Source organism: Oncorhynchus keta, chromosome 19 (assembly GCF_023373465.1).
Source record: "Oncorhynchus keta strain PuntledgeMale-10-30-2019 chromosome 19, Oket_V2, whole genome shotgun sequence".
NCBI lineage: Eukaryota > Metazoa > Chordata > Actinopteri > Salmoniformes > Salmonidae > Oncorhynchus > Oncorhynchus keta.
In genome coordinates this window covers 34,947,868-34,975,179 of record NC_068439.1, presented here as the reverse complement: position 1 = coordinate 34,975,179, position 27,312 = coordinate 34,947,868, and the positions used below count along the sequence as shown (strand labels likewise).

At 42.2% G+C, this 27,312-nt stretch overlaps 1 protein-coding gene across 4 annotated transcripts in view; it reads right to left on the bottom strand.

Moving 5' to 3' along the window:
• Positions 1–6,857: 6,857 nt before the first annotated feature.
• The window catches only part of LOC118398107 (atrial natriuretic peptide receptor 1-like), a 114,542-nt gene continuing 94,087 nt past the window's right edge, over positions 6,858–27,312 (bottom strand). For all 4 annotated transcript variants that reach the window (XM_035793141.2, XM_035793142.2, XM_035793140.2 and 1 more), the window contains exons 9-23: positions 25,069–25,153; positions 22,441–22,561; positions 22,239–22,313; positions 20,918–20,998; positions 20,628–20,732; positions 20,154–20,225; positions 19,307–19,466; positions 18,014–18,169; positions 11,479–11,647; positions 11,052–11,198; positions 10,648–10,771; positions 10,285–10,353; positions 9,334–9,508; positions 9,088–9,186; positions 6,858–8,981 (exon numbers count right to left, since the gene is read on the bottom strand). In XM_035793141.2, coding sequence (XP_035649034.1) covers positions 8,830–8,981; positions 9,088–9,186; positions 9,334–9,508; positions 10,285–10,353; positions 10,648–10,771; positions 11,052–11,198; positions 11,479–11,647; positions 18,014–18,169; positions 19,307–19,466; positions 20,154–20,225; positions 20,628–20,732; positions 20,918–20,998; positions 22,239–22,313; positions 22,441–22,561; positions 25,069–25,153 — 1,790 coding nt within the window. In that variant the 3' untranslated portion in view covers positions 6,858–8,829. The remainder of the gene's footprint in view (positions 8,982–9,087; positions 9,187–9,333; positions 9,509–10,284; positions 10,354–10,647; positions 10,772–11,051; positions 11,199–11,478; positions 11,648–18,013; positions 18,170–19,306; positions 19,467–20,153; positions 20,226–20,627; positions 20,733–20,917; positions 20,999–22,238; positions 22,314–22,440; positions 22,562–25,068; positions 25,154–27,312) is intronic.

Genomic DNA, 27,312 nt, shown 5'->3' with positions numbered 1-27,312 from the left:
GATTTAATACTTTTGATATCAATTAATCCCACATGCACTAGGACATCAGCAGCCCTTGGCTGTGTTTCTGCTCCAGGAACCGAGATGTGCCTCACCATGAAGCTACCAATGATGACGGCTGGAAGATGGGAAGTGGCTGTAGACTTCCGGCTATCAAGTTTCAGGTAAGACCCAAGTGTGGATGGATTGTGTCGCTAGAGCCAAGAGAATCCCAATAGCACGGGAACCTGTGGAGACTCAACTAGCCGGTATTGGATTGTCTCGCTCTGGTTCCCTGACACTTGTAGGTTGATGGGAGTGGTATGGTGGGTGACCTGGCCTAGAGAGAGCCCGTCCAGTGCTCTAAAATCTATAGGAATGGAGAGGGGTTGAGTGGGGATGCCCAGCACTGACGCCAGGGTAACGAAAATAAGACTCACATCAGCCCCCGAGTCGATGAGTACCTGCGGAGTCTTGGACTGGTCTCCCCCACCGCAGGGTGGCATGGAGAGGGGGGACAATTAGGGGGAGAAGCAAAATTATCCTTAAGACCCACCAGAGTACTCATTCCTACCAATGAGCTAGGTCTCTTGAAGGGACAGGTAGACACATAATGACCGGCAGTACCGCAATATAGATAATTCTGGGTGTTAAGTCTGCGTACGCGTTCGGCTGGAGACAGCCTAGTCCTGTTGAGCTGCATGCTTTTTCCTTTTTCTCTGTTTTTGCTAGTCCTCCCGGTTTTGATCTTTGCCTGCCCTGACCTCGAGCCTGCTGCCAATCTATACCTCCTGGACTCTGACCTTGTTATGATCCTATGACCCTTGGATTATAATAAATATCAGAGACTTGAACCAACTGCCTCCAGTGTTTGCATCTGGGTCTCGTCCTGTGCCCTTATAGTAACAGCTACATCTCAACATCAACTGTTCAGAGGAAACTGTGTGAATCAGGCCTTCATGGATGAATTGCTGCAAAGAAATTGCTACTAAAGAACACCAATAATAACAAACATGAGCAATGGACATTAGACCGGTGGAAATCTGTCCTTTGGTCTGATGAGTCCAAATTTTAGATTTTTGGATCCAAGCGCCATGTCTTACGCAGAGTAGGTGAACAGATGATCTCCACATGTGTGGCTCCCACTGTGAAGCATGGAGAAGGTGTGATGGGGTGGTGTCATTTGTTTTTCAACATGGCAATGACCCAAAACACACCTTCAGGCTGTGTAAGGGCTATTTGACCAAGGAGAATGGAGTGCTGCATCAGATGACCTGGCCTCCGCAATCACCTGACCTCAACCCAATTAAGATGGTTTGGGATGAGTTGGACCGCAGAGTGAAGGAAAGCAGCTAACAACTGCTCAGCAAATGTGGGAACTCCTTCAAGACTGTTTGGAAAAGCATTTCAGGTGACTACCTCATGAACCTGGTTGAGAGAATGCAAAACTGCCATCAAGGCAAAGAGTAGCTACTTTGAAGAATCTCAAATATATTTGGATCTAACACTTTTTGCTTACATGATTCCATGTGCGTTAGTTCATAGTTATGATCTCTTCACACAAATTTACAAAGCCAAATATACACTAGTTGCTTACCAGGATGACATTGAGTGGCCTAGTTATAGTTTTGACTTACATCTATGACAAGACTTGAAAATGGCTGTCTAGCAATGACTTGACAGAGCTTGAAGAATTTTATAAAGAATAATGGGCAAAGGTTATAAAATCCAGGTGTGTCCTGGATTTCCCTATAGGCCTGCGAATATAGCTATAGAGAGCATCTTGGAGTTGAACAAGCTTCCTAGGGGCGCAATTTCAGATGTATATGCAATCATTCATGACTTACAGAATCCTTCTTTGGTGCCTTTTAAAGACTCGATGGGAAAAAGATTTGGGGGAGGAACTTGGGGAAGACGCCTGGGAATCTGTGCTGCACAGGGTGCACTCGTCCTCTTTTAGCACTAGACACAGCCTCATTCAATTCAAGGTGGTTCACCGTATCCACTAGTCGGGGGGCCAAACTTGGAAGAATATTCTTTGATTTCGATCCTACCTGTGTCAGATGTAAAGTGGAACCAGCCACACTGTTGCATATGTTTTGGGGCTGTCATAAACTGTCAGGTTTCTGGGAATTAATGTTGAAATGTTTCTGATATATATGACACTGTTATAGATCCATCTCCCCTTACAGCCCTTTTTGGAGTACTGCCCATGGGTACCCCCCTATCAAGAATCCAGTCGGACACTGTTGCTTATACAACTCCTTTAGCTAGACGGCTAATACTACAGAACTGGAAGACGGCAGCTCCCCCATCTTATAAATATTGGGTGAGGGATGTGTTGTGCTGTCTGAAACTAGAAAAAAATAAATTAAATTCACGTGGGAACCCCAAACTGTTTAATGAGGCTTGGGCTCCATTCCGGTCTTACTTTAAACAGTCCATCCTCTGATGACATTCCAATTAAAACTAAAATAAGTCTGTATTTGACCCCCCTGTGACTTAAGGGTTGGAGGAGCCTCTCTCTGTGTTTTTGCTGGGGGAGCATTAAGGTCCATGTGCTTATTGATTTTGACCCACGGATGCCTTGTTCACCTTGCCCGGGCAGAGACTGAAGTGTGAGCTTGTTTTTCCCAGTTATTTTTTACATTTTGTTCACGCCTACATGAATAATCATTCTATTTTTTTTGGTCCAGTGGATGGTCGGTCTGTGGCCATGACTGTCTGTGAAAAAAAAAAAAATGCTCTTAAGAGACTTACCTAGAAAGACTGACATCTGTGATTGCTGCCAAAGGTGATTCTAACATGTATTGATTGATTTCAGGGGGATGAATTTAATAAAAAAAATGTAAAAAATCTTCCACTTTGACATGTGTTTTGATTGGTGACAAAAAATTACAATTAAATCAATTTTGACTAAATGTGGAAAAAGTCAAAGGTTGCGAATCCTTTCTAAGGGCACTTTACATTTTTGTGAATTAGATTTATTTGCTCTAATTTAAAACTTCTTAGGGGTAGCCCCCTTTTTTTTCAATTTTCACCTAAAATGACATACCCAAATCTAACTGCCTGTAGCTCGGGCCCTGAAGCAAGGATAAGCATATTTTTTTGGACCATTTGAAAGGATACACTTAAGTTTGGAAATGTGAATTAAATGTAGGAGAATAACACAATAGACCTGATAGAAGAAAATACAAAGAAATAAAACCTTTTTTTCCTTTCTACCACCATCTTTGAAATGCAACCGAAAGGTCCCAAATCTAGCCATCACTCTGGTTGTAATTCCGATGGTGTCCATAAGCGAGCAGCAGTGCATTTGCAAAGTTTCAGACGGCTAACTTCAACTATGAGCAAGCTACATGACATTTAGTGTGAAGTCACCCAGGTACATTTGGGCAAATCGTGAAGGAGACATTTACATGACGTTTTTCTGCAACAATATCATCAAATCTGTAAACTTGGACTTTGATTTAGCTTTTCCAGTATTAGTAGCCATATTGTAAGTTGAACATTTGCAAAACACCCAGTTTTCATAAATTCATAACTCTCCATATTCTTGTCGAAAAGAAAAAGGCTTGCTGTCGCACAAGGTTAGCAGCAACATTTACGCATTCTCCTGTAAAGCACAGTTCATTGGCTATCTAGCTAGCTTTGTTTGACCCCCGATTGGTGCTTATTTGACAAAGTTAGTCAATCAAGTGAAGACCGCAATAGCATGGCATTTTCTCACAGTAATAGCTACTGTAAATTGACAGTGCCGTTATATTTACAAGAATTTAAGCTTTCTGCTGATATAAGATCGACATTTGTTTCACTAACATCTGCGATCGTGACACGGCGCTGCATGATTTACAACTGTCCCGTTGACGGGACGCCTATTTAACTAGGCAAGTCAGTTAAGAACAAATTATTGTTAAAAATGACTGCCTGCACATAGGAAGAATATGTCCAGACCAGATAGTCTGTATTGAGAGTCTTCTTAATTCCTCAATGAGGCACTAACTCATTTGTTCTGCTTGCATGTTTGTGTTTTTTCTCTGAGCCTCTGTCTGTTACAGTTGATATGACTTTAACCCCCTGCCATCACTATACTGAAGCTTCTTCCCCCGTATGCCCTGGCTGCTGTGTCAACCACAGCCCGAGCTCGGTCTGGCCATGACTGCCAACTGTTCCAGCCTCTGTCAGAGTTCCCAATTGGATGGGACCTTCATTGGATTGGACGCTTAAGACCACATCAGGCCTGCTTCCATTGGATTCCTAAACCGATGCAGGGACTGGTCTCTTGACATGGACAGAATCTGAACATTCAGCTCACTTGCCAGAGAGAAATAGACTCCTCATTTGGTTCCTTTTCCTTTCATGTTTCATCGTTAAATCTGTGGGAAAGTATCTGCCTTGTCAGCCGATTATTTAAGTGCTGTGTGACTAACTTTTTTCAAATTGCTACACAGTACAAATAAAAGCAGTCAGTGTCTTTGAGCGTTTTTTTTTTTTTACTGTGTTTGTAGTTACTCTATCCCCATTATTTCAAGATTATATACTGTAACGATGGACATTTGTAACCCGTAGATTAGACTACAAGTATGTGGGTTGTTGTGCCCTACTATGATACATAATGCAATTGTATGCATAGACTGCCCCACTTGTAAGGTCTAAATAACTAAACATGGCAAGTTCATCGGCTAAAATGACAAAGCACAATAACACATTGCTATTAACTCAGAAGATTTTGGTTTTCAACTGCTTTTATAAAGACATTCAACTGACTAGAAACAAGACAGGCAATGTAACTGAACATTTCTTTCTCGCCCCAAAAACAATATCAATGTCATATTTTAAAGCACACCAAACAATACATGGTAACACACAAAGACCAACCCGCTCCTCTAAAGTACAAAGCAACCAAAACAACACAATACATTTTACTGCATTAGAGACCCATTTACAGAACCCATGGGAGTACATTCATAGTGGACATATACTGTATGCAGACGGACCTGACTTGGAATCAACTTAATGATGTACATTTCTGATCTGATTGAGAAAAAATAACATTACAACCAACTGGTCTCTGTTACAACCTGGTAAAGACATTTTTCACGACAAGAAAACAATGGGAAAGACATATTTGGGATGTTATCTGGTCAGATTAAAACTAGACAAAGACATGTTTTTCTGGTTGCTAAAAATAGCCAGTATGCAACCTGACCATGACCTCATAAAATAGATTATACTGACATCATTGAAACCAGTTTTGCACGCTGGGTTACCTGTCAGATTAAGCATGACATTGGGTGAGTTACTGCTGATCAATAACTTGTCTCCCTGACGTTACACAGACCTGTTATCATTTATCACGTCTCATTACTAATCCTGATCATCTCAGGAGTATTGGCTTTGGCTTTAGGTGATAAATGATCAAACATTTAGACTTAAGTTGGAAAGGGGAAAATCTCACTGATAAGATTAAGGTTTAGGGGCATTCAACTGAGAGCACATTCACATGGTCCATAGCGCTGGTTGGCAAATGGGTGCCTACTGCCTATCAGTGATGCTCCACTTATAAGCTAGGTGGTGCAGTTGTTCCCTTTCAACTGAGCAGAACCACCCAAAAATACCAGAGAACAAAAGGACAAAGAGTACAGTTTGTTGTAACATGTTTGCAAATCACAAGCCAAAGAAGTATCCTCAGAGAGTCAACTTTGAGATTTTTTAAATATACTGAACAAAAATATCAACGCAACATGCAAGAATTTCAAAGATTTTACCGAGTTACAGTTCATTTAAGGAAATCAGTAAATTAATTTACTATCCTAATCTATGGATTTCACATGACTGGGAATACAGATATGCATCTGTTGGTCCCAGATACCTTCAAAAAAAGGTAGGGGCCTGGATCAGAAAACCAGTCAGTATCTAGTGTGACCATTTGTCTCATGCAGCACGACACATCTCATTCGCATAGAGTTGATCAGGTTGTTGATTGTGGCCTGTGGAATGTTGTCCCACTCCTCTTCAATGGCTGTGCGAAGTTGCTGGATATTGGCGAGTACTGGAACATGCCGTCGAAAACGTCGATGCACAATGGGTGACATGTTTGGTGAGAATGAAGGCAATGGAAGAACTGAGACATTTTCAGCTTCCAGGAATTGTGTACAGATCTTTGCGACATGGGGCCGTGCATTATCATGCTGAAACATGAGATGATGGCGGCAAATGAATGGCACGACAATGGGCCTCACGATCTTGGCACGGTATCTCTGTGCATTCAAATTGACATCGATAAAATGCAATTGTGTTCGTTGTCCATAGCTTATGCCTGCCCATACCATAACTCCACTGCCACCATGGGGCACTCTGTTATAATATAATAATATAATATATATATAATAATACTCTGTTCACATGTTGACAACAGCAAACCGCTAGCCCACAAGACACACACATGGTCTGATGTTGTGAGGCCGGTTGGACATACCGCCAAATTCTATAAAATGATTTTGGAGGTGGCTTATGGTAGAGAAATTAACATTAAATTCTCTGGCAACAGCTCTGGTGGAAATTCCTGCAGTCAGCATGCCAATTGTTTGCTCCCTCAAAACTTTAAACATCTGTGGCATTGTGTGACAAAACTGCACATTTTAGAGTGGCCTTTTATTGTCCCCAGCACACGGTGCAACTCTAATGATCATGTTGTTTAATCAGCTTCACGACAGGCCACACCTGTCAGGTGGGTAGATTATCTTGGTAAAGGAGAAATGCTCACCAACAGGGATGTAAAGAAATATGTGCACAAAATATGAGAGAAATAATATGTTTGTGTGTATGGAAAATGTGGGGGATCGTTTATTTTAGCTCATGAAACATGGTACCAACACTATACATGTTGCGTTTATTTTTTTGTTCAGTGTATATATTTTTCAATGTACTGTGTATGTCATTTAGTAGGACTCCCATTCTGAAAATATTCACTTTTCCCCTCAGTAACAGAAGTGAAGAGCTAGACATCCTCATTCTTTTGTACCCTTGTGGGTGAAATATAAGGTATTTTGACATCATCTTGTAAGTAAAGGAAAAAGGATCATTAGAAAATATGAAACTCAAAATGAGTCTGGAATATAAGAACTTAATGTGAGAGGGCTAGCTGGTTATAAGTGACCATCTGTCTTATGTAACATATCATACTAAATGGAGTGACTTGGATTTACGTATAGTATAAATCGAAATGCTCTGAGAACAGGTTGCGACAATATTAATTCACCCAGAAGTCGTCATTTATGGCCAAATCTAACTCTCCATTCTTCCTTGTCATCGCAGACTAAAGCAATGAATTGTTTTTTATGACCAAAAAGATTTTGAACAGTCCTGTTGAATACATATGTCCTGTTGAATGCTAATTCACAACTTAACAGCCATAAGTGTCCATTTGAGACATTTCACCAATGTCAATAAGATAGCCCGCATTGGCATGGTGGTAATTACCTCCACTACTTCCTCCTAAAGCACAAAGCCAAGCAGGCTGTAGAGCACACTTTGTGGACTGGTATTATTATGGGTAACTGAGCCTTACACTATGAATCAGGTTTGAGGAGTTGAGGTAACTTTGGTCAACTCGGGATAAGTGGTGACACGAATATGGCTCGAGCCTGTAACATATCTATGGCAACGAATCCTTCAGAAGTAGCACATTTGAAACTCGGGGCTTGTCCCACTTCTGAGAAATGAAGTGTTTGAGCCGAAGGACCCATCAAATTCTTCTGTTAAAAGTAGTAATAGTAATAACGCATTTGAAACTTCACGTGCAGTAAAACTTTCGTATGACTTAATACTATTTTTGTATAGTTAGGAGTGGGGAATCATGGGACTTGTGCATTGATAAGCACAACAAACAAACAAACACAATATGTGTAAAAAATATAAAAAACATCTAGTTGCCCATTTCACACCATAGCCTGCTGAATTTGCAGGTAAATTGATTTTGGCAAAAATGTAAATGTGGCACTGACTCGCCCACGGATTGATGTTTCAGCATTGTCTCAATGAAGAGTTCGGAGTTCGACTAGCCCTGTGCGACATGAACGCACAGTTCATGAAGTTAGGTAATTTCAGAAAAGCCTGAGTACATCTAGCTACATTCGTAGTATACCCCTCTGGTCTCCACTTGATTAATGTTCAATTATATAGATATAGAACAAATTGATATTGTGACACAGAACAAACACCACCGTGAAACAAATAGAATAAAGCCTGTGAAGGCTTCACATAACACCTCTACATGTTAGAGAACACCAAGTCAGTCACAAAGTGAAATAACCACAAAATAACACATTGGACGACTCTCGTCACGATAAACAACAGGTCCAACAAGATTGTCCCAAAATGTTCGTTCTTGAAAGCGACAGTTACAACTCTTGAACACTGGGTGGAGATGTTCGCAAATGCCCATCGTCCTTGCCAATCGGAGGAGGTGGGGCCTCACCATTCGGCACACGGCGGTGTAACAGTGATGGCTTTCCTTTGGTTGGAGAGGTACAAGTCTAAAGCTGTCCATGGAAGGTCAACGTTGATAGCTTATGCATCATAGTAGGTCAATCTAGAGAGAGCGTTTCCACCTAAAGGAGCCAAGGAATGCCCTTGAAGAGCAGTGAGACCGAGTCGATGAGACTATCATTCTGGAGGGGGTTGTCAGGAGTATTTGTTTGTGGCTTATTTCTATTTCACCCCATTCCTATGTGTATTTGTATGCATGTCTGTTCCTTTTACCTCAGTCCTCCCTTGCCTTTACCTCTCTTTTCTACGGCATCTTTCCAATACTGTCTATGTCTAATTCTCTCTCTCTCTCTCTCTCTACTAAGCCATGTTGTTGATGCTCTCCCCCAGTAGCCAGTAGGTCTTCATCCTCCCTTTGCCCTTCATCTCCACGTCTCCTCTCAGCTCCAGCTGGAAACAGTTGAAGTCGTCCAGCACCGAGCGCGTGGCCTCCGACACGTGGATCTTCAGGGCTGAGGGATGAGAACATGACAGAAATGTGGTCATTTAAACCAGAGAAGGAATAGTGTTTGTGCTGATAGGTCATGGGATAGTAGATAAGAGGTTGGTCACTCTCACCCTCCCCATTGGACTCCATGCGAGAGGCTGTGTTGACTGTGTCTCCAAACAAACAGAACCGAGGCATCTTCAGTCCTACGACGCCAGCACATACAGGGCCTGGAGAGAACACACAGACAACCTATTTCAATATTCCACAGACTCCGATGATTCCACAGTGTCAGAAAAGCTCAAGGAAGTGCATTTGTCCAAAAACAAATACAGTACTGCTTGAACTCTACAATCCTGCCCCCCACCACTGCTCACCACTGTGGATGCCACTGCGCAGACGGAGCTGCTGAGCAGGTCGGTGGCGGATCCTGAAGGAGTGTACGGCCTCCAGCAGGGCCAGGGACATACGGGCGATCTCTCGGCCGTGCAGCTTGCCGTTCCTCACCGGCAGCCCAGACACCACCATGTACGCATCACCTATCGTTTCCACCTGAGGACGCCACAGAGAGACGGTCACACTGTCACTAGGGTTCTTAAAGGTACATTTTTCAACGTCATGTTTTGTCGTCTCCAGCACCACCCCAACATCAACATATATGAAAGTGGTGCGTTTCTATGTTTTGTAGTGAAAAAGATAGAGGAAGAAAAGTGTTTCCAATGACATCATCGGTGTGCATCGTGTGAGTAGGCATTGTCTACTAATTGGTTTATGATGTCATTCTCCACCCGGCACAGCCAAAAGAGGACTGGCCACCCCTCATTGCCTGGTTCCTCTCTAGGTTTCTTCCTAGGTTTTGGCCTTTCTAGGGAGTTTTTCCTAGCCACCGTGCTTCTACACCTGCATTGCTTGCTGTTTGGGGTTTTAGGCTGGGTTTCTGTACAGCACTTTGATATATCAGCTGATGTAAAAAGGGCTATATAAATGAATTTGATTTGAATTTGATTAGAAATACATCTTAATTTACCTTTTTTACTACAAAACATAGAAAAGCGCCATTTTCACATATGTTGATGTTGGGGTGGTGCTGGAGATGATGAATTTGAAGTTGAAATTCTTACAAATTTCCCTTTAAATATGTCCCTAACCCAGTGGTGGGTAAGTGTAGTACAGGAGGACCGCAGTGTGTCCAGGTCTTTGTGACATTCTAGCTCCAACACAGCTGATTCTACTAATGCTGAATCAGTTGTATTAATGCTAGACTGGAACAAAAGCTTGCACACCCTGTGACCATGTGTGAATAAACAAGGTTTAGACTCTGACTTCACCTTGTAAACGTCGAAGTTGTCGATGATGGCATCGAAACACGTGTAGAGGTCATTCAACAGGGTCACCACCTATGGGAAAACATGAAGATTATTAGCCCCTGCATAAAATATGTTTCCGTTCAGTAGAATAACAGTTCATTAATTTGCCGAGCAATATAAGGCATTTTCAATACAGTCAACTTCTGACAAGTGCACATTGAATAACAACTATGCTGAAATGGAGCGCAGTTCATTGGGCCCAACTCAAATATATTATTTTAATTTGCTCTGAAAATCGGCACTCTCCACTTCTCATTCATGACAGCCCAAAGCCATTGCATATCAGGAGTAGATTTCTGTTGACTACGTTCATTCTGGACTGACCTGCATGGGCGTGCTCTCTGCTGAGATGGCGGTGAAGCCCACGATGTCACTGAAGTAGATGGTGACTGAGTCAAAGGCCTCAGCCTGCACCGTCTCCCCTCTCTTCAACTGCTCCGCTACAGAGCTATGTAAGACACAGTGTTAATCAGAGTAAGTGTGTGTGTGTGTGTGTGTGCAAGAGAGAGAGTGTGTGTGTGTGTGTGTGATTCAGTTCAATCCCCAAATTATGTTTGGATTTATTCGTCCTCTGCAGAGTGGAGCCTCTGATGAGTATTTCTGTTTGGGGGTGTGTTTGTGCCATTTTTTTGTCACAACTCAGGGGATACACTGCATTCAAAATCATTGAGGACAACTCAAAAAAGTTGAACTACATATTTCCATTGTGATCCTCTTCATAGACTCACTGTGGAAGTATCTGGTAGAGCAGTGCCTCGGCCTTGCGTTTCTCTTCATGGTAAGCCTGTGTCCTTTCCTCCACCAGTTCTTCCAGGTTATTGGCGTACTGCTCCATACGAGACAACAGGTTGTCCAGGATATTAGACCCATAACCTCTGCGGAGGGAATGATGGAGAGGGGAGTAAAGGACAGGTAACACATTGGAGGGAGGATTGGAAGATAGTGGTCAGAGCAGTGCAAACCTGTTGTTGTGAGTATAAAAAGTCACTGGGGATAATAAATACATGCTTGTGTGTGGAGTGTTATTTTGAATGCAGAGGAAGGAAGATCTCTAAAGTGAGTGGATGGGTATAAGTGCGTGTCTGTAGATCAGGAACCATAGAAAGTGCATGGCGTCAAGAGAGGTTTTAAGCAGTGCGTACAGAAATAGAGTACCTGTTGTGTTTGCGCAGCAGCAGCTTGATGTGGTGGAACTCGGGCCTCTCGTTCACGTCCTCGCTCCAGCAGCGCTGCATGAGCTGGCCCACCTCTTCACTGTGGCTCTGGGGGCAGAGGGAGGGTCGCAGGTAGGGCCACTGGCCCAGGGCCACGCGCTCTACGATCTCTGGTAGAGAGAAAGAGGGAGGGAGGAAGAAAGGGAGATGTGCGAATTCATATAATCATTTTGTACTAAGGCGCACATCAATTTCAGAGAGAGAACGAGAGATAGAGAAGCAGAGAGAGAGAGAGAGAGAGAGAGAGAGGTGGAGTTCAAGGGAGCTTCATTTAGAAAAGTTACACAGCCCTTGGACAGGCAAGCCTCTTTTCCTTTCACATAACAAGAACACGACACGTTAAAATATTCCCAAGGTGACAGTAAAACCAGCCTCTTTCCCATGGTCAATAGTTTCAGAGACATAACTCTGTCATCTAATCTCTCCATCTCCTTCCTTTCTTCCCTCTCTCCGTTTCCTTTCTTTTCTGTTCTGAAGAAGGCGGGCGGCACTTGAAACGCAGCGCCATCCCAATAGACTTGAATATGGAAGATGAAAGGCAATGCAGAATGAGGTTGAAAGAAATGATGTGTTCTGTTAAATGCGTCAATACTGTATCTGGGTCACCTCCCATGTTTCCTCTATATCAGCTCTTCTTCATTTCATAAACCAACAATATTTCCACCCAGGGACCGGGCTCTTCCAGTGCTAATGGCCCGAACTCATTGTCCACCCCCCTCTCTTCTCATTTCATTTATTTTTCGTTCCCAACTTCTGTCTCGTCTCACACATAAATGATATGACCCACCCACCTCTTCAATTCAATGTGTATATAACTGCCGTAAGTGTGCTAGCTTAGCATATAGCGCTGCCTCCCTGAACCAGGGTCCCTTACCTCGGTGGTTCCCAATCTAGGGGGCGCACCCACCCCATAGGGTCAATCTAAAATGACGCATACAACTTGTCTCTAAGACATTCATATGAAGCTGAGCTACGACCTTCTAAAGTCGAGTAGTGAAAGAAATTGGAATTGTCTTTAGGACGTTATCTTATACAATGTGTCACTGTCGCTATCAATTGATCTAATCACTTTCTGTAAAAGAGAATATGTATAATTAAATTAAGGGTTCATATAAATGATCATAATAAAACATACTCGGTAGCGGAATAACATTTTGGGAAATTGGGTCTAGACTTTATTTCCTTAAACATTATTATCATAATTATAATAATTATTGTTATTATTATTAAATAGCCTACCTAAAAGATGAGTCTTGTTAAACTACGAAGGAATTGCAGGAAAGCTTCAAAGAATACTTTTCCTAGGTCCCTCAAATTAAACAAAACCAAGCTGGCGGTGTATTTAAAATAGACAATCTCAATCATGAAAATGACAATGAAAATGTGAAACAGGGGGCCCTGGGGGAAAAGGTTGGGAACCCCTGCTCTACCTCACCAACACATGTGACCGTCCGCTCGACAACGTACCAACCGATTGAGCTATAGAAAATGGTACCGTATTTTAATGTGCTTTCATAAAAGCATGCCTAGGCATCATTACATTTTTTTTTTTAATTTCACCTTTATTTAACCAGGTAGGCTAGTTGAGAACACGTTCTCATTTACAACTGCGACCTGGACAAGATAAAGCAAAGCAGTTTGACACATACAACAACACAGAGTTACACATGGAATAAACAAACATACAGTCAATAATGCAGTAGAAAAAGTGTGTGCAAATGAAGATAAATAGGCCATATATAGCAATTAAACACTGGAGTGATAGATGTGCAAGTAGAGATACTAGGGTGCAAATTAGCTAAATAAATAAATAAATACAGTATGGGGATGAGGTAGTTGGATGGGCTATTTACAGATGGGCTATGTACAGGTGCAGTGATCTGTGAGCTGCTCTGACAACTGGTGCTTTAAGTTAGTGAGGGAGATATACATCTTCAGCTTCAGTGATTTTTGCAGTTCATTCCAGTCATTGGCAGCAGATAACTGGAAGGCAAGGTGGCCAGTGAGGAATTGGCTTTGGGGGTGACCAGTGAAATATACCTGCTGGAGCGCGTGCTACAGGTGGGTGCTGCTATGGTGACCAATGAGCTGAGATAAGGTGGAGCTTTACCTAGCAGAGACTTGTAGATGACATGGAGCCAGTGGGTTTGGCAACGAGTATGAAGCAAGGGCCAGCCAACGAGAACATACAGGTCGCAGTGGTGGGTAGTATATGGGGCTTTGGTGACAAAACGGATGGCATTGTGATAGACTGCCTCCAATTATCTCAGTAGAGTGTTGGAGGCTATTTCGTAAATGACATCGCCAAAGTCGAGGATTGGTAGGATAGTCAGTTTTAGGAGGGTATGTTTTACAGCATGAGAGAAGGAGGCTTTGCTGCAAAATAGGAAGCTGATTCTAGATTTAATTTTGGATTGGAGATGCTTAATTTGAGTCTGGAAGGAGAGTTTACAGTCTAACCAGACACCTAGGTACAGTGGGGCAAAAAAGTATTTAGTCAGCCACCAATTGTGCAAGTTCTCCCACTTAAAAAGATGAGAGAGGCCTGTAATTTTCATCATAGGTAAACTTCAACTATGACAGACAAAATGAGAGAAGAAAATCCAGAAAATCACATTGTAGGATTTTAAATGAATTTATTTGCAAATTATGGTGGAAAATAAGTATTTGGTCACCTACAAACAAGCAAGATTTATGGCTCTCACAGACCTGTAACTTCTTCTTTAAGAGGCTCCTCTGTCCTCCACTCGTTACCTGTATTAATGGCACCTGTTTGAACTTCTTTTCAAAATGATTTGTGTTCTACACAGAAGGTTATATAGTCCAGGTCTCTCTTGAAAAATAGTTTTTATCTCAATGAGACTAACCTAGAAAATAAAGGTCATATTTATTTGAACAATATTGTGCAATGAAACGCTTTGTCTTTCCCAAAAATAATCTAAATAAAAGACGCCAACCTCATTCATTCTTATTTTATTTTCATTGTTCCAAGTGCCCATCCATATTTGTCTGTACTTTCATCTTTAACCCTAACCGTATTTACCTTGATATATATTCTTATATAATTGCAGTGCCTTCAGAAAGTATTCATACCCCTTGACTTATTCCACATTTAGTTGTGTTACAGCCTGAATTCAAAATGGATTAAATTGATTTTTTCCACTCTCCCCATCTACAAAAAATACCCCATAATGTTTCTAGAAATGTTTGCATATTTATTGAAAAGGAAATACAGAAATAACTCATTTACATAAGTAAATGTCAATACTTTGTAGAATCACCTTTGGCAGTGATTACAGCTGTGAGTATGTCTGGGTAAGTCTCTAAGAGCTTTCCACACCTGGACTGTGCAACATTTTCCCATGATTGTTTTCAAAATTCTTCAAGCTCTGTCAAATTGGCTGTTGATCATTGCTAGACAACCATTTTCAGGTCTTTCCATAGATTTTCAAGCAGATTTAAGTCAAAACTGCAACTCGGCCACTCAGGAATATTCAGTCTTCTTGGTAAGCAACTCCAGTGTAGATTTGGCCTTCTGTTTTAGGCTATTGTCCTGCTGAAAGGTGAATTAATCTCCCAGTATCTGGTAGAAAGCAGACTGAAGCAGGTTTTCTTCCAGGATTTTGCCTGTGCTTAGCTCCATTTTGTTTATGTTTTATCCTGAAATACTCCCCAGTCATTAACAATTACAAGCATACCAATAACATGATGCAGCCACCACTATGCTTGAAAATATGGAGAGTGGTACTCAGTAATGTGTTGTATATGATTTGCCTGAAACACAACACATTGTATTTAGGACAAAAATGTAATTGCTTTGCCACATTTTTTGCAGTTATACTTTAGTGCCTTGTTTCAATCAAGCTTCCTTATTTTCATCTCGTCAATTAGGTTAAATTAGGCTCCTGAATCCCCCCTCCCTCTCTGCAGATGACTTCGTCAACCATTTTGAAAAGAAGGTCGAGGACATCCGATCCTCGTTTGCTAAGTCAAACGACACCGCTGGTTCTGCTCACACTGCCCTACCCTGTGCTCTGACCTCTTTCTCCCCTCTCTCTCCAGATGAAATCTCGCGTCTTGTGACGGCCGGCCGCCCAACAACCTGCCCGATTGACCCTATCCCCTCTCTTCTCCAGACCATTTCCGGAGACCTTCTCCCTTACCTCACCTCGCTCATCAACTCATCCCTGACCGCTGGCTACGTCCCTTCCGTCTTCAAGAGAGCGAGAGTTGCACCCCTTCTGAAAAAACCTACACTCGATCCCTCCGATGTCAACAACTACAGACCAGTATCCCTTCTTTCTTTTCTCTCCAAAACTCTTGAACGTGCCGTCCTTGGCCAGCTCTCCCGCTATCTCTCTCAGAATGACCTTCTTGATCCAAATCAGTCAGGTTTCAAGACTAGTCATTCAACTGAGACTGCTCTTCTCTGTATCACGGAGGCGCTCCGCACTGCTAAAGCTAACTCTCTCTCCTCTGCTCTCATCCTTCTAGACCTATCGGCTGCCTTCGATACTGTGAACCATCAGATCCTCCTCTCCACCCTCTCCGAGTTGGGCATCTCCGGCGCGGCCCACGCTTGGATTGCGTCCTACCTGACAGGTCGCTCCTACCAGGTGGCGTGGCGAGAATCTGTCTCCTCACCACGCGCTCTCACCACTGGTGTCCCCCAGGGCTCTGTTCTAGGCCCTCTCCTATTCTCGCTATACACCAAGTCACTTGGCTCTGTCATAACCTCACATGGTCTCTCCTATCATTGCTATGCAGACGACACACAATTAATCTTCTCCTTTCCCCCTTCTGATGACCAGGTGGCGAATCGCATCTCTGCATGTCTGGCAGACATATCAGTGTGGATGACGGATCACCACCTCAAGCTGAACCTCGGCAAGACGGAGCTGCTCTTCCTCCCGGGAAGGACTGCCCGTTCCATGATCTCGCCATCACGGTTGACAACTCCATTGTGTCCTCCTCCCAGAGCGCTAAGAACCTTGGCGTGATCCTGGACAACACCCTGTCGTTCTCAACTAACATCAAGGCGGTGGCCCGTTCCTATAGGTTCATGCCTGCCTCACACAGGAAGCGGCGCAGGTCCTAATCCAGGCACTTGTCATCTCCCGTCTGGATTACTGCAACTCGCTGTTGGCTGGGCTCCCTGCCTGTGCCATTAAACCCCTACAACTCATCCAGAACGCCGCAGCCCGTCTGGTGTTCAACCTTCCCAAGTTCTGGATAAGAGCGTCTGCTAAATCACTTAAATGTAAATGTAATGTAAATGTTAGTATTGTGGAGTAACTATACTGTTATATGTTGTTGATCCATCTTCAGTGTTCTCCTATCGCAGCCATTACACTCTGTAACTATTTTAAAGTCACCACTGGCCTCATGGTAAAATCCCTGAGCGGTTTCCTTCCTCTCCGGCAACTGAGTTAGGAAGGACGCTTGTATCTTTTAGTGACGGTGTATTGATACACCATCTAAAGTGTAATTGGTAACTTCACGTGTGCTTTTTTCCCTGTTACCCATCTACCAGTAGGCTCCCTTCTTTGCGAGGCATTGGAAAACCTCCCTGGTCTTTGTGGTTGAATCTGTGTTTGAAATTCACTGCTTGACTGAGGGACCTTACAGATAATGGTGTGGGGTGCAGAGATGAGGTAGTCATTCAAAAATCATGTTAAACACTATTATTGCACACAGAGTGAGTCCATGCAACTGAAATGTTTCCTCCTGAACATATTTAGGCTTACTTATTGACTCAAGATATTTCATCTTTTCATTTTTAAATAATTGGTAAACATTTTAAAAAACATAATTCCACTTTGGCGTTATGGAGTACTGTGTGTAGGCCAGTGACAACAAAAAAATCTAAATTTTATCAATTTTAAATTCAGGCTGCAATACAAGAAAATGTGGAAAAAGTCAAGGGGCGTAAATACTTTCGGAAGGCACTGTACATGCTTGTCCTTGCCTGAAGAACACGCACAGACACACAAATATTTTCAGGAGACTGAAAGGATTTGGCATGGGTCCCCAGATTCTCAAAAAGTTACACAGTTGACTCGGAGTACCAAGTCTAGGACCAAAAGGCTCCTTAACAGCATCTACCCCCAAGCCATAAGACTGCTGAACAATTAATCAAATGACCACCTGGACTTTACATCGACCCCTCCCCTTTGTTTTTACACTGCTGCTACTCGCTGTTTATTATTTATGCATAGTCACTTTACAAATTACCTCAACTAACCTATACCTGTGTATAGCCTCTTTATTGTTATGTAATTTTATCGTGTTACTTTTTGATGTCATTTTTAAAACTTTAAACTTTAGTTTAGTTAACTCTATTTAAACTGATGTTGACGAAAATGATCCCGCTTAAGGGATTCAGAACTTGCAAGTAAGCATTTCGCGGTAAGGTTGAAAATATGTATTCGGCGCATGTGACAAATAACACTTAATTTGATTTGACACACACACACCTTTGGGGCTGAAGGTGTCCCCCTCGATGTGGAAGACCCCTCGGAGCAGGGCCAGCTCCTGCAGGATGATGCCGAAGCTGTAGATGTCCCCTTTCTGAGTGCCACATGGTGGGGGACACTCTGCCCTCAGCAGCTCTGGAGCTGCCCACAATTTCCCTGTAAAGGGGGATTGGAGAGAAAGAAAGAGGGAGGTAGAGGGGGAAAGAGGGAGAGAGAAGAGGTGGATACAGTTTCCTTAATAGTTTTAATTGAACCGTTGTTTTAACAGGGAAGACGTATTGAGACCGTGGTCTCTTTTTCAAATCCGCCTTGTATAACACAACTTAAATACACAAAATATATATTTACACATTTAACGTGACATAAGAATAAAAGGCCATTTCAAGATGTATTATGAGTTTTCTTTAGCCAAAGATGTACTTCGAGAGAGAGAGAGAGAGACAGATTAACTGGGAGTTTTAATACCCGCCTTTTCAATCAGCAACTAGTCAAGACTTTTTCAGCCAGGTGATTTGACTGTTGCGCCACATCAATGACATGCATTTCAATTGAGCCAGCAAGGGCTTTCTCTCAGGAAGGGACATTGTTACACAACATTTAGACAGAAATCTATTGTGTAAAACAAACAGCCAATTGTATCAGAAAATGGGCATGTTTGAGTTATTTAGAGTGTGTGTGTGTTTACTCATGGGTTATTTAGAGTGTGTGTGTGTTTACTCATGGGTTATTTAGAGTGTGTGTGTGTTTACTCATGGGTTATTTAGAGTGTGTGTGTGTGTGTTTACTCATGGGTTATTTAGAGTGTGTGTGTGTTTACTCATGGGTTATTTAGAGTGTGTGTGTGTTTACTCATGGGTTATTTAGAGTGTGTGTGTGTTTACTCATGGGTTATTTAGTGTGTGTGTGTTTACTCATGGGTTATTTAGAGTGTGTGTGTGTTTACTCATGGGTTATTTAGAGTGTGTGTGTGTTTACTCATGAGTTATTTAGAGTGTGTGTGTGTTTACTCATGAGTTATTTAGAGTGTGTGTGTGTTTACTCATGAGTTATTTAGAGTGTGTGTGTGTTTACTCATGAGTTATTTAGAGTGTGTGTGTTTACTCATGAGTTATTTAGAGTGTGTGTGTTTACTCATGAGTTATTTAGAGTGTGTGTGTGTTTACTCATGGGTTATTTAGAGTGTGTGTGTGTTTACTCATGGGTTATTTAGAGTGTGTGTGTGTTTACTCATGGGTTCGAATCTGTGTGTCTTTGTCTACGAGTGAGTGTGTTTCTGCAGCTCAGGTAACTCACGGGCATAGTAGGCGTGTGTGTCCTGCATATTGGACTTTTCGCGGAAGCTGGCCAGCCCGTAGTCAGTAATCTTCAGAACAAAGCGACTGTCAACCACACAGTTAGAGGACTTCAGGTTACCATGGGAGACGATGACGCTGTTGTGAAGGAAGGCCATCCCCTAGAATCAAAGACAGTGTGATTCACAAGGTATGCAACCAGTCGATGACCCTGTGTAAAATGTTTCGGGAACTGTCACACATGCTTTAAGGCCAACAAAATTGCCGTGAACTCGTCGTTCATCATTCTAACCAGGACACCAGGAGGTGTCAGACACCATCCGTCTACCCTTCGCTATAAGCGTCGCACATGCCTGGTCGCATGCATCTACAAAGCCTGGACAATCCCAACTCCTGCTGCAGGCAATACACATGACGGGTTGGTTGGATCTGGTGTAATCCCAAACATTGTTGAAAATATATGATACAAATCAGCGTAAGAGCATGAAATAAAGTGAGAGGTAACATGCTTGGCATAACTTTTTGTATTGACAATAAAAACAATAAAAAAAAACCTGAAGAAGTATGATAGAATAAATATAATATATAATATAATATTATATTATTATTATTATTATTATAGAATAAATATTATTTGAATATTTTCTACCTCTCCCCTAGCACAACGTTAGCCCCCATACTTAACATTAAGTATCAGTACAATCAGTACATATATGCCCGTGACCCCGTTGGTTGAGAATCCTGGACCAATCGCAACTTAATCACAAACCTCCTCCTCTCTTTCCTCCTACAGTGTCTTATGTCTTTGTTTAAAACCTCTGAATGGAGGATGAAGGACGGAGAAACACCTTAACAATGTCGTTGATGAGAGAGTATCTGAACATCCAGTCCAAGGTGATGGTCTCGCTCTCCATAAGATCCTGCACAGCACAGCACATGAACATAAACATGACAATTTACACAGACACACACACACAAATATTCAGAACATATTTCAAATCAGCCAGACATGAAAGTCACCCAGAGGTTAATAATCCCAGTCCACAATGCTAACATCAGAATATACATGACATGTCATACTCCTTTCACACAGGCTGTCAGTATTCAACACATGTAGCCTAGAGGATGAACCAACCATCTCAAGACCCAAGGGTTGTAATTGTAGGCTAGATGGTTCATGAATTCAGTGTGAGAATGTGTGATGAGGGAGATAAGAGACCAATAGGGGTTTTGGATCACAACGCTAAGGTTATATAAAGTTAAAGAATAGAATGGAATAATATAGAATAGAACAATTAGATCCTATAGGCTGTGTGAAGTACCTGCAGGCTGCCCCGGGGGCAGTACTCTGTGATGATACAGATGTTGGGAGGATCAATACAGGCTCCAATAAAGCGAGTCAGGTGCTCGTTTTGAACATCACGGATCTGGAGGAAAGAAGATTAACATTAATACCAACATACTAGCAACTGCATATATAAATCACCAACATACAAAAGCATTTACACCTGAGACAAGTATACACCTTACAACATAATGAGTAGACAGAATACTAGAAAGGACATTGTTGCTCTGGCAACATGTTTACAAGCCTACTGAATAAAACCCTCACATGTTTAAGCTCAAAGAGCACCATCCTGGTGAGCTCGATGCGCTTCTTGTTAGTGACGTACTTAATGGCCGCAATGTTTCCCTGGAAAGGAGGACACATTATTTAACACAATATTTCACCATGATTTTACTATCTGTGTCCGTCGGTAATATGGGGTAATGTACAATGATTGTAATTCACCTGTAATTCCGACTCCAAGGATGTAAACTATGCAAATGCCCAGGTGAAGCCTATCAGAATCCCGGGACGAACACTTCTCACTGGCAAATATTGGGTCTCAATATAAAGGCTTTATATAGCATTCATAAAGGCTTCATAAGCACTACATAAATGCATCACAAATCATCTGTAAGCGTATGTCATACACTTTAAATGGTTAATAAAAAGGTGACATAATTATTCCTCCTGTAGAGCAAATTGCCAAATGTGACATAACACACTATGTATGTTTACACACAGTTTTATAGCAGGGGTTCTCAAAGTGTGTCCCAGGTACTGCAGGGGGGTCCGCGGACAGATATTCTTTTGTGTGAATATTACTAACGACAACAGATTGAACTCATTTTGGCAAAGGGATCTGTGGAATACGTTTAGAGGGCGTACTGCAATACACAATGTAATATTATTCATCTACAATGTATGTTATTAACCCAAGGCAACATGGGCCTGGGAGGGTCACGGGGTTATTAGTATCCACGGTTCTCAACCAATTATCAAGGTTTTAACTGAATACTTCTTGTATTCCCCAAAAATGGTTTTTAAAACATAAATGCACTGTAATTTAAGCTTCAAAACTATAACGTTTTCTCTCTGCCTCATGGCAAAATACATGGAATTGCAGGATATTACCTATAAATATCCTTTAAAGCTGAACCAACAAAAACATCTCTCTGCCCCATGACAAAATGTGTCAAACGGCAGGAAATTAGCTTGAAAACGGCAACATTTTCTCTCAGATACTTAAGAGGCGTGATTTAAATGTCATCCCCAAGGCCCGAGACTTGGTTCGTCCGGCACTGCCAGAGTCATAATTATACTCCTTTTATGATATTTGTATCTCATTCCAGTTGTGTTCTGATTATGAGGGGTCCCTGATGAATTTGCTATCATAAAAGGGATCCCCAGCCCCCCCAAAAGTTTGAGAACCCCTGATTTATAGAGTAAGTCATACGCTTATAGATGATTTGTGAAGCATTTATGTAGTGCTTACGAAGCCTTTATGTATCCAACTACTGTAGGTATCACTACACAAATCCTTAATAAAGCAAACATCATAAGCATTGTCAGTCTATTACAACAATCCCTGTGTAAAAGGACAGACCTTGTAGTAGCCAGTCTTGGCGTAGATCTGGAAGTTTCCGTCCATGGTCAGGAGGGAACCATAGTTGGAGCCTCTCTGTGGACCATATAGAGGGAATGAGAACAGTGTCCTTTTTCAACAGTGTGGATCCCTGTGTAATTGTGTAGGTGCACTGTATTTCAAGCCTCTATACGCTGTACGTGTGTGTTTCTCCGTGCAGTACCAGAGACAGGGTGAGTCTGCTGCAGGCCCTGCGCATCACTTTCTCCAGGTCGCTCATCTGCACGTCTTCCCACTGCACCCGCCAGAGCTGAGCAGCCAACTCATTCTCCAACTTCAGTTTCCTGATGGAGAGGGTGTGGGGGGTGAGAGAGGGACAAACAGGGAGAGAAGGTGGAAGGTGAGAGAAAGGGAGACAAAGAGTGATGGAAAGAGGAGGCTTGAGAGAGGTTCAGAGACAGAGACAGAGACAGAGAGACAGAGAGAGAGAGAGAGAGAGAGAGAGAGAAATAGGTAGAAGGATAGAGTAGAGAAAGGAGGTGAGGATGGTGGAAGACAAAATTGTGTGAGGGCGACGGAGAAAGAGAAATCAATAAAGAGAAAGAGAATCCAGAATAAAGGACAGAGATTAAGGAGAGGGATGGATGTGTTTCAGCGTGAGTGTACACTGTGTAGGACTGAACCTCTACCCACACAGGCCATCAACACTCCAAAATCAGAACCTCTATCACCCACCACCAAACTGTATTCACACACACATTTCTCAGAAACAAATGCAACCTAACTATAGCATTGGGGATGGGATTAATTCATTGAGTTTGGACAGAGCTCTATTATAGTGCTCTATTATAGTGGGTGACCTGATTGGAGTGTCGCCCCTCAATTTGTGAATACAACTTAATCGAGTCATCATTCACCAACAGTGCTGTCTGTGTGAAGTTGTTCAGACATGTACCTTGATATCACAGGCGGCTGGTTGCACCGTAATTGAGGAGGACGGGCTCATAGTAATGGCTGGAACGGCATCAATGGAATGGTATCAAACACATCACGCACATGGTTTCCATGTGTTCAATACTATTCCTTTCACTCCATTCCAGCCATTATTATGAGCCGTCCTCACCTCAGTAGCCTCCTCTGCTTGATCTAACATTCTTTACTGTAATGGAACATTATGTAAGAAGAGGTCAAAAAGTCACTATTCATGTGTCGTAATAACACATTTATGTTGTCGTTTAAAAAAAAATCTATGAACATACAAACACATCACACAGTAGCTTCCATTTACTTTAAGCAATACATTTACAGATCGACTTAGTAATCCATAGATTAAGTCATTCATATAATAAGCACTTATTTTACAAGAATGTGAAAATAAACATTCATAAATGTATTCGCCTACGGCTATGTGCTATTCAAATGTACTACACGCTGCTCTATTTTATAATGTGAAAAAAAGTGAAAAAAAGGGGTCTGTGTAATTTTACAGCACATTTAAAGGGATTCTTTGGGATTTTGGCAATGAGGCCCTTTATCTACTTCCCCAGAGTCAGATTAACTTGTGGATAAAATGTGTATCCATTTAAAAAGGAAGTTACTGTGTCCAGTAAAAAGGAAGTTACTTTCATGAGCCAATGCTAGCTAGCATTAGCACAATGACTGGAAGTCTATGGTTATCTGCTCGAGTGCTAGTAGATACCCATAGCACACTAGCAGATACCCATAGAGTGCCAGTCATTGCGCTAACGCTAGTTAGCAATTGTGCTAGCGCTAGAAACATAAAAATGGTATCCACAAGTTCACCTGACTCTGGGGAAGTAGATAAGGGCCTCATTGCCAACATTTTGAAGTATTCCTTTAATAAAATGTGAAATATCGGAATTATCAGACAAAAGTAAAGATTGAGGACAGCTTATATCAAACACAAAGTGACTTTAGCATAATTATTGGCTAGAATATGTAACTGAACTTGAACTATTTCACTTTTCACCTATCAAAGTTAACATAAATCTCTAGAAAATGTAAAAACATATTTATTTTTTATATTTGATACGAGACATTATATACTTCGACCTTAGGCCTGATATTCCTCCAGAGAAAACAATTATTTAGAAAGTAAGGTATACTTTCACCTGGACTTGCTCTCAATGTCCTGGACTTGCTCTCAATAAACAATTTTATCACAAGACATGACAAGCTATAAAGCAAGTGACCTTTTCAGCTGCAAGACGGATGGAGCTGGAAACAGGCCAGAGAGCAGGGTCAAAGGGCAAACACGGGGCTGGAGGTAAATATATAAAAACACTTTTCAATGGAAAACGAAAATGAATGTTTTTTTTATTAAAACAGGTCCAGGTAGTCCCTCACTGTTTGTCTGTTTATTTCTGTGTGGTGCCTAATGAACATGACCCTGGTTGTGAGTCATCACTGAAGAGGAGACAGAAACACTTTTATTCGTTCCTTCTTGGCCTGGCAGTGATCTCCCTGTAATGTGTGAAGAAAGAGTAAGGAAAAAGAGGGCAGAGGAAGAAAGATAGTGAAAAGAGGAGTGTCACAGGGTGAAGAGGACAAGAGAGAGATAGACAGAGTAACAATGTGGGTAAGAAAGTTAAACAGGGAGGCAAAAGCATACCATGATTGTAGAAGGTAGAAGGTAGAAAAACAAACAGAAGAGGAAGAGATAGGGGGGGATAAAATAGAGAAAAGGAAAGATGTGCAGAGTATGGGAAGAGAGTGAACAGAATGGCGAGAGCAACAGAGGATGGGTGGAGGAGGGGTCGGGAGTGGAGGGGTGGCATAAGAACCCATAACCATCGACCAGTGTCTTGCTCAGGGAAGGGGTACCACTGACCTGTAGATGAAGACGGTGACGGTGGCGATGATGATGAAGATGAAGCACACAACGATGGCCACCATCTGGTGCATAGTGACAGTCCCTGGGACGAAAGAACAAACTATGTTATTGAATTCTATGAAGTTATACCCAGGGCAAATTCAATAACATCTGTCATAGTATGTGTAGCATATGGCAAGGTTTTGTTCATTTGCTACTACAGTCCCATAGGGAGGAGCATTGACCCAGCTTGGTCCGTGTTTGGCCGGAGTAGGCCGTCATTGCAAATAAGAATTTGTTCTTAACTGACTTGCCAAGTTAAATAAAGGTTAAATAAATACATTAACATTTGAGTCATATACAGTGCAGACACTCTTATCCATAGCCACTTATAGCATTTGCATCCAGCTAAGGTAGATAAAAATAACCAAATAATATAAGTTGCTTAAACAAGTAAATAAATCCATTTAATATAGCCATCACAATTAGTTGTGATAGGCTTCTAAACCTGAGAATGCCTAAGAAATCAAAACATAAGGGCTGCATGACGCAGCTGTATAAAGCCATATCTATGAGAAGTATCCGGCCATAAGCAAACAAGAAAATGCTCATCCAAAAGCGGCCCTCCTTGTGGCGAGGGACTTTAATGCAGGCAAACCTAAATCCGTTTTACCTCATTTCTACCAGCATGTCACATCTGCAACCAGAGTAAAAAAAAAAAAAACTCTAGACCACCTTTACTCCTTTACCCGCAACCACCCTCTGGATCTCCAGAGGGTGGTTGCGGTCTGCCCAACGCATCACCGGGGGCAAACTACCTGCCCTCCAGTACACCTACAGCACCAGATGTCACAGAAAGGGTAAAAAGATATCAAGGACATCAACCACCCGAGCCATGGCCTGTTCACCCCGCTATCATCCAGAAGGCGAGGTCAGTACAGGTGCATCAAAGATGGGACCGAGAGACTGAAAAACAGCTTCCATCTTAAGGCCATCAGTTTGTTAAATAGCCATCACTAGCCAGCTTCCACCCGGTTACGCAACCCTGCACCTTTGAGGCTGCTGCCCTATATACAGTGCCTTACGAAAGTATTCGGCCCCCTTGAACTTTGCGACCTCTTGCCACATTTCAGGCTTCAAACATAAAGATATAAAACTGTATTTTTTTTGTGAAGAATCAACAACAAGTGGGACACAATCATGAAGTGGAACGACATTTATTGGATATTTCAAACTTTAACAAATCAAAAACTGAAAAATTGGGCGTGCAAAATTATTCAGCCCCCTTAAGTTAATACTTTGTAGCGCCACCTTTTGCTGCAATTACAGCTGTAAGTCGCTTGGGGTATGTCTCTATCTGTACATGGAATCACTGGCCACTTTAATAATGGAAGACTGGTCACATTAATACTGTTTAAATACTGCTTTACTCAACTCATATGTGTATACTGTATTCTATTCTACTGTATTTTAGTCAATGCCACTCCAACATTGCTTGATCTAATATTTATATATTTCTTAAATCCACCCTTTTCCTTTTAGATTGTGTGTATTGTGAATCGTTTTTAAATACTACTGCACTGTTGGAACTAGGAAAACAAGCATTTCACTACATCTGCGAAATATGTTCATGTGACCAATACAATTTGATGTTTCAAGCAGACCACCATAGTCCCTGTGGCCAAAGAAGCGAAGGTAACATGCCTAAATTATTACCACACCATAGCACACATGTTGGTAGCCATGAAGTGCTTTGAAAGGCTGGTCATGGCTCACATCAACACCATCATGCCGGAAACCCTAGTCCCACCCCAATTCGTATACCACCCCAACAGATCCACAGATGACTCAATCTCAATCGCGCTCCACACTGACCTTTCCCACCTGGACAAAAGGAACACCTATGTGAGAATGCTGTTCATTGACTACATCTGAGCGTTCAACACAATAGTGCACACAAAGCTCATCACTAAGCTCGGGACCCTGGGACTAAACACCTCTCTCTGCAACTGGATCATGGACTTCCTGACGGGCCGCCCCCAGGTGGTAAGGGTAGGCAACAACACATCTGCCATGCTGAACCTCAACACTGGGGCCGCTCAGGGGTGCGTGCTTAGTCCCGTCCTGTCCTCCCTGTTCAACCATGACTGCATGGCCAAACACGACTCTAACACCATCATTAAGTTTGCTGAAGACAACAGTGGTAGGCCTGATCACCGACAACAATGAGCCTATAGGGAGGAGGTCAGAGACCTGGCAGTG